The following is a 7,839-nucleotide window of genomic DNA, read 5'->3' on the forward strand; positions in this document are numbered from 1 at the left end:
TCTTACCAAGACAACAATAGGGGCTATGTTCACACTGAGTTCAGGGAAATTATTTATCTGAAGTTTATCTGAAGGCCTGGGTGAGGCTGAGGCGGAAGCAAATGTGTGTGCTTGCAATGTTGAGTGTCTAAATCCATTGTTTCTCCGTTTAATGAAACAGAAATGGAATCAGAGTAATTAAAGGAGTTTTAGTTGTGTCAACATTTAGGTTGCAATGGTTCTCATGAGGAAGAACAGGACATTATCTGCAGCATTTTCTCACATAAATGTGTCACCTGACTTTCAGACTCCTTTAAAACAGTTTAAGTTCAACAGTAAAAACACATTTGTCAGTGCTCTTATCTGGACAAACTATGTAACGGGCACACTTTAAAATAAATCCCAAACATGTCCTTACTGCAATCTTTCCTTATTTCCTGATACCAACAATCTAAATGTAAGAGAAACATTTTTGAGGATTACAATTCTGCATCTCAGTACGCATACGTCTCCTTTTGACAGCTTGATGAGAATCATTGCTTTGTGCAGTATTACAGGATGGATGTAGCCTATTGGATAACTGCATGAAGGGAACATATCAGACCTTTTTTCAACAACAACAACAACACGCCCGAGACTAGAGGCAGCTCAATCCTTCTCAGACTGCTGTTTTTAGAACCTTAACTTATTTATCGATTGGTCTGGCCTGATTTATGCTCTCTGGTTGTTCCAAGTTGTAACTCCTGTAATAAAGCCACTGCTGCAAGGCCAAGTGTGGTCACCGCACTCCAACAGCAGACACTGATACACTGCTATTGATTTAAGGGACAGCCTGTGGTCTGTGCTTGTGATAATCCAAGAGCAGCTGCCAGGAGTTCACACACTCATCAAACACAAGTCCCTCTCACGAGTGCAAAGATATTAGCTAATATACCAACAACAAATGAACAATCATGTCATGGCCAAGATGGACCATTTATGAAGCTCAAGTAAGGTATAGCCTTCCCCTGTAGAATCATACAAACTGCAGGATATCGAGTCTTTCCATAATGTGTGACCTTGTCTTCCTGTATTTTGATCTCCCACAGGTGGTCTACATCACAGCCACGTTCCCCTTTGTCATGCTCATTGTGCTGTTGATTCGTGGTGTGACACTGCCGGGTGCTTCTGCTGGCATCACGTTCTACCTGTACCCCGACCTCGCTCGTCTGAAGGACCCAGAGGTAGGTGCCCCTGTGCTGCCTGAGTGAAAAAGAACTTCTCCGTGTAGCCTACAGCGCCAACGTTTGACCAAACTATGCTGTAGCTGAGTTTATTACCTCGAAACTAGAAATGACCGCCTTATTTGCGTGTCCTTTTTAGCGAAATTTCAAAAAACTTTACTTAAAATGAGCTTGACGATCATATGGAAACACGCAGTTTAAATCCCACCTCCAGCCTCCCCATGCATCACTCATGCCCAGTGCTTCCCCTCAGCAGCAGGCCTCAGCCTTTCTGTCCCTCTCCTTCACAGGTGTGGATTGACGCCGGCACCCAGATCTTCTTCTCCTACGCCATCTGTTTGGGTGCCATGACTTCCTTGGGGAGCTACAACAAGTACAAATACAACTGCTATAGGTGAGGCATCAGTTTTCAGTGAGGGGCTTAGCGGTAGTGGAGAGAGGGGAGTCCTTGTGTGTTCATTAACAAATCCTCCTCATGACATATGTGTGACATAGGGACTGTTTGCTGCTGGGAGCCCTCAACAGTGGTACCAGTTTTGTGTCTGGCTTCGCAATATTTTCCGTCCTGGGCTTCATGGCACAAGAGCAAGGGGTGGACATTGCTGATGTGGCAGAGTCAGGTACGAGGGTTCTGTAAAGGCGGCAGTGATGGTGGGCGCTGCTTCCTGGTTAACAAATTAAACAACAGTTATGACAAAGAAAAACAGCAACGAATCCCAAACGAATTGAACTTGGTATTAAATGGATTCCTTGATTAATTACAAATGACGGCATCGGAATATGGAAGTTTCCGCAATCAAACACTACTTGACAAAAGCAGTATGTGAGCAAATATGAACATCTGATCAGTTTGTTAGCGCATCATTCGAAGGAAAGCAAGTTGGATGTATTAGGGCTCAGATAGAGAGGTGTTGGGAAAAATACTTCAGTTTTCAAGAGAAGGAGACATTGAGAGACGTTAAAAGATGATCTTACACTTAGAACTAGCTATATTATGATACGGTGCATGCTGCGACAGTGTGCCAGCTTAACCCTTGTGCCTCATAACGGAGAATTGTTCAATCATTTTGGCTGTGTTCATGCATATGGCATACATTTTGGCAGTGGTGTGAGTTGTTTTTTTTTCAAATTTTTGAAGTTCAACCTCAGCTCCTATAATAAGTCTATTATAAACTCTGTAGTTAAAATACACTCAGACCCCATTAATACCCAATGAATAATAGTACAAACATGTTTGATTCCATTTTTTACAATTTTCTCAAGTTTGGCCTTTGGAGCAAAATCATGCTGTTCTCCTGGTGTCCACTAGGGGCATGGCTGCTGTATTATGGAGCACTGCAGCGTTTTAAAACCAATGTTGTTGCTAATCATTGACTGACATCCCCATTGCTGTGATTCCTATCTATCGGAGTGACACATTGGCATGTGGTATTCTTCGTTGTTTCTACAAAAGTTAATTTTTTCTCGAACCAGCAACTTCCTCTTTTTGTAGTTCATGTTAGGGCCCAAAACCACGAAAACCCATGGTTAACATGAACTACTAAACATGTCAGCACAGTTAGGAAAGACTGTATCACAGTTAAAAAACAAAGGGGTAAGTACCCAGTATCATGTCCATGGCTTTACAGTATATCTCTCACAGCGTACAGTCTATTGATAAATACTTTATGAGGCTGCAAATGCAACCGTTGTCTTTGTGTGGAGACACAAATAGCCTATTTCAAGCTGGAAGTCATGCCTAGTTTTCCGATATAATCACACAAGGATTTCATAAATGCTTGTTTTTCACATTCGAAAGCGGATAAAAGATGAATGTCGGCTCTTTCTTTAAAAATACACTCAAGATTTCCCTCAAAGAAAGGCGGTAACACACAAGTGACAGCTGTTGTTTGGAAAGTTTGAATCTCCTCTTCTCTGGATTGTACTTGTTTCTGCTACGTTAAGGTGACATATTAAGACAGAAGACATCTTGTTTGACATCAAATTAGACACAAACTTGTCATTTTTGCTGATTACAATGATGTTAGCATCAAATGCTTACGTGAGACCCAGTCTTCATCTATTACCCCCGAGATCATCCAGGTTGACAAAAGCAAATTAAAAACTTCAAACACTGTCCATGCTGCCAGCCCAGTCGATACGAATATTGGACAATTCTGTAGTCTCCAATTTACATCCAGTGCCGAATGAATCTTTAGCAGAATTATCCAATATCAACGTTGTGTTTGGCGAGTGGGTTGATGCTCCACAGGTTACCAGAGAATAGAAGTGTATCTCAGACGAACTAGACATGTGCAATGAGCATAAGGATAGAATTACTTAAAGTGCATCACAAGCAGGTCTGCCTTAACTGCGACTGCTTGATGCTGATGCACGGGAGCTTATAGTGACTTTGGCTTCTGTTGACCCAAGATCAAAAAGAAAAGGATATATTTAGGCTTCGATATGTAGTACTTTACAGTCAAGTAGTGATTAATCAGACTGTCTGATGTGGATTTCATGATTTAATATACTTGCTAGCATTTCCTCTCTCAGAGAATGGAAGTTGGTCCTATTTTTCGAGTCAACGCGGTGTTTGGTTGGATGCCTTGTCATATTTTGCAACAAAAAACTGAACATATTTCCGTATCTTGCCATCAGCTGCAATGCTGTGTTGCTGTTACGGCTGCTTCCCTGTTTCTTAACTTCTGTTTTACAGTTCCCAATGTGAAGTGGCATCAACGTCAAATTAAACCTCTTAACTACAAAAACAAAAATAAAAAAAGCCATTGCTTTTTATTTGACATACAAGTTTGCATCTGCTGCTGTTTTGCTACGGCCATTTTGCATTCCTCGTAGAGAGGATCATGCCTTCTTCAGTCAGGGATGCAGAATGGCTAGAGTGGTGTAGGTGTTGACATACTTAAAAACTAAATTATATTTAAAAAAACAACAAGTTACACTTGGTTTACCTTTTCTAGAAGTTGACTCATTCATTCATTCGCCCAGAAAGGTGAATCGATCATACATAGGTTCAATATCTCATAGAATGTCCACAATGACCTACGGGTGTCATGACTTACTCCCACAGAGGTGCAGAATAATTCACATCACATATTATACTCTATTATATCACGATATAGTGACGTGTCACACCAAGTGAAGTAACAGGTAAGTAAAGATGTGTGACGCACTTATTAATACCTATTTTTTCGCAAAAACTAGCTACATATAAATACACAACTATTAGCAGTATTGTAGCCCAGGTTTGATCATGCATTCACATCTGGTTTTGCATCTCCATTGTTTGGGGCGTTTTCTTCCCACAGGGAGGCAGATCAGATCATCTTATCGTGATACTAATGTTGCCTCCCCCCCCCCCCCCCCTCTCTGCTCCCCCCCCCCCCCCCCCCCCCCCCCCCCCCCTTCCTCTGCAGGTCCTGGCCTGGCGTTCATTGCCTACCCCAAGGCTGTATCCATGATGCCCTTCCCTACAGTCTGGGCAGTCCTCTTCTTCATTATGCTGCTGCTGCTTGGCCTCGACAGTCAGGTTAGCAGAGACACGAACTCTCACACATTTGCGGCTGTTCAAAGGAAGTGATGGCTGTTAAGAGGAAGTGATAGCTGTTAAGAGGAACTGTTGATGGCACTCGCAAGCGGAAGTTACTGAGGCTCCCACAAGCACAACACTGGCCGATGGCAGAAGCCTGTGCTCAGACTCTGTGGGGCGACTGTGTCTCAGTGGTGGAGCATGGTCGTCATTCAATGAGAGGATCGGCGGTTCCCTTGCATGGTAGCCCCCGCCGTCAGTGTAGTACATGTAGTGTTAAAGTGGTCGGAAGACTAGCTCGATACGAGTACAGTCCATTTACTCTTTAAGGGAGTTTAAAAAGCCTCCTGCAGTACATTTTATTTCTTGGTGGAAAATGAAAATCTCTGTTTCTGTGCATTTGACTTTCAAGGCAAACAAAACACTAATTTTCTTTTTTTCAATAAACTTTTTTAACAAAATAAACAACACACATGATAGCAACGATTCATTGAGTTAAAGATTACTGTGATTAGTGTAGAGATGAATCGTTTTGGTCTATGAAATGTATAAAATAATGAGACTCCAAGGTGATGTCTTTAAATGTGTGTTTGTTCCAACATTCAGTTTAATATCATAAGAAACAGAAGAGCGGGGACACCTCCTGATTTGAGAGGCTGAACAGCACTTTCTGCCATTTTTGCATTAAAAAAATGACTTTTAACGATCATTTGATTATCAAAACAGTGAAAAATATTACAATGAAGATCAACTGAGGATCGATTGGACTCATACACTCCACTTTGTGTCACAACGTTAAAAAAGAAAACAGCAGAAAGTATTCCTCACTTCTTCACGTGCAGCCATCGACCCACACATCCTGAACATGATCACATGCTCATCAACCGTCCCGGAGTAAATTCATTTAAAGCTGCTTCAGTCAACCAAATTCAGACACCAGAGAAGTAGATCCTGTCATGAAACATCAGTGATGCGTTTATTGACCAATAGATTCAAAGCGTGCTGTTTGTATAGATGGCAGGCCATGCTGCCGGTGCTATCATCCTGTTGTCTTTCTGTAATCCCACCGCTGTGTGTGTCTGTGTGCCTGCAGTTTGTGGAGGTGGAAGGGCAGATCACATCACTGGTGGATCTGTATCCGTCCTTCCTAAGGAAGGGTTACCGCAGAGAGATCTTCATCGCTATCATCTGCAGCATCAGCTACCTGCTTGGACTCACCATGGTTACCAAGGTAATAACGCTATTAAAGGAAAATCAGCGGCAGTAATTTCCCCTTTACCAAGTCCCGCGCCTCGAACGCGGACTGGCCAATGGCCCGGTGTGAAAGCCTTCATAGTGATACTTGTTACACGGAGAGTTGAAGCAGATAAAAGGTTCTGAAACGTAACGCTTCTACGTAGAAACCTGTGGAGCGAACATTAGCAGAGTACATTCACCCGAACTATCATTTACTAGAGTTAGCACCTCTATGCTACGCTAGCTACTGAAGGTATACTGAATGTGTACACTTGCTCTTTAATGATTGTAACAGTGAATAAAGAGGAACAGAGTTATGGGGAGTGCAGTGAGTGATGGTTGGGCTGACAGCTTGAGGTGGGTGGAGCTTAACAAAGGCTCCGTTGAGCAGAACACATGGAGGAACATCGTCAACTTCAGAACACAGCCTCATGGCTTCAGTGCACATCTACTGTATACTGAACAGTACGAGTGCTTTTTCATAGATGAGGACAAGTTAGATTCTCACAATCACAGTATTTATACAGTATAAACAAGCTCACATCACATACTGATAATAACAAGTGTATTTTATAAACAGCAGTTCATACAGCTATTAGTGTCTGTCCCTGGGGAGATGAGGGGGGGCTATTTATACTGTCAATTCATGAGAACTCTCCTTCCCTCCTCTGTTATTAATAGATACATTAGACCTGACTTTGCTTTTCCATTTTCTTCTCTTCCTTCTCTTCTATTTCTGTCTCTCGTCTGTTTTCCCTCTGTTTCTCATCACGTCTTTCTCCTTCCTGTCATGTCCTCTCATTTGTTTTTCTAAAACCTTGTTCTCTTTTCTGTTTCTCAAAACTTCTTCCTCTTCGCATCACCAATGTTCATCCTCTCTAACTCTTTAATACGACATGTCCTCCCCCTTGAGTTACGCAGACACATCGAGATGTATCGTCATCCCTACTCCGTACCAAAAGACCCTTCTCACTGCGGATAAGTGTAACTGTCCCGATGATAAAGGGCTCCAGTGTTGTGCACGCTGGCTCACTGTGGCAGAGCAGCACACCTGCACAACATGGAACCAACTCTCCCGCCATTTGTTACGCATGAGCTTGTCCTGACACGTCTTAGCAAAGAGAGGTAGTAAAGCTTCTCATCGGTAGTAACGTTGACCTTTACTGAAAGCACTGTTGGGTCTCTAAGTGGAGTGTTTTGTGACTCCAGAATCCAGATCCAACGTGATTAATCCATCACACTTTCTTTGTCAAAATAAGACCAGTTGCGTCATATCTGATTCTTTGCCAATGTGTTCCTCCTCAATACTACTCTGACTACACGGAAACCAGAAGGCTTCCAACAGCCATGTCTTGTCTCGTTGCCGACATATTCTGCATTGTTATGCAGATGAAGGTTGTTTATGTGGCAACACGTTTAAATGAAGACCAGTTAGTTCACATGACGAGTCCCAAAGTAAGATACTTCTCCTCCTGAGCTACAGGCTTTTTTTTCCAGTGAAAAACTTACTTTAAAGCCAAAAGAGACCTTTTGAATTAATGCTGATCGTGGAAAATGTTTCTGTCCATCGAGTGTCTCCAGTTCCTCCACTTAGTCTCACGGTCCTCGTTCTCCTTCTGTCTCCCTCTATCATCCCTCGTTTCTTCATCCATCCTCATCCTCTCCTTCCTCTCGAACCTGGTCTCACGCAACATCTCACTGTCACTCTATTTCCCTCCATCCCTCCCTCCCTCCCTCGCTCTCCCTCTGCTGTTCCCATGACTACATCTTTTTATGGCTGCCGTGGCCTGGTTCAAGTTTAGGATTCCCATGATTGTTAAAACAGATTTCACACTGGACACACACACACACACACACACACACACACACACA

At 42.7% G+C, this 7,839-nt stretch overlaps 1 protein-coding gene across 1 annotated transcript in view; it reads left to right on the plus strand.

The window, feature by feature from the left end:
• Positions 1-7,839, plus strand: part of slc6a6b (solute carrier family 6 member 6b) — a 34,439-nt gene that overhangs the window by 19,171 nt on the left and 7,429 nt on the right. Inside the window, exons 7-11 of the mRNA XM_031861263.1 lie at positions 1,068-1,202; positions 1,493-1,596; positions 1,698-1,822; positions 4,619-4,731; positions 5,825-5,962. Of these exons, the coding sequence (XP_031717123.1) occupies positions 1,068-1,202; positions 1,493-1,596; positions 1,698-1,822; positions 4,619-4,731; positions 5,825-5,962 (615 nt within the window). The remainder of the gene's footprint in view (positions 1-1,067; positions 1,203-1,492; positions 1,597-1,697; positions 1,823-4,618; positions 4,732-5,824; positions 5,963-7,839) is intronic.

The sequence above is a fragment of the Anarrhichthys ocellatus genome, unplaced genomic scaffold (genome assembly GCF_004355925.1).
Source record: "Anarrhichthys ocellatus isolate YVR2014 unplaced genomic scaffold, GSC_Weel_1.0 scaffold1, whole genome shotgun sequence".
Taxonomy (NCBI): domain Eukaryota; kingdom Metazoa; phylum Chordata; class Actinopteri; order Perciformes; family Anarhichadidae; genus Anarrhichthys; species Anarrhichthys ocellatus.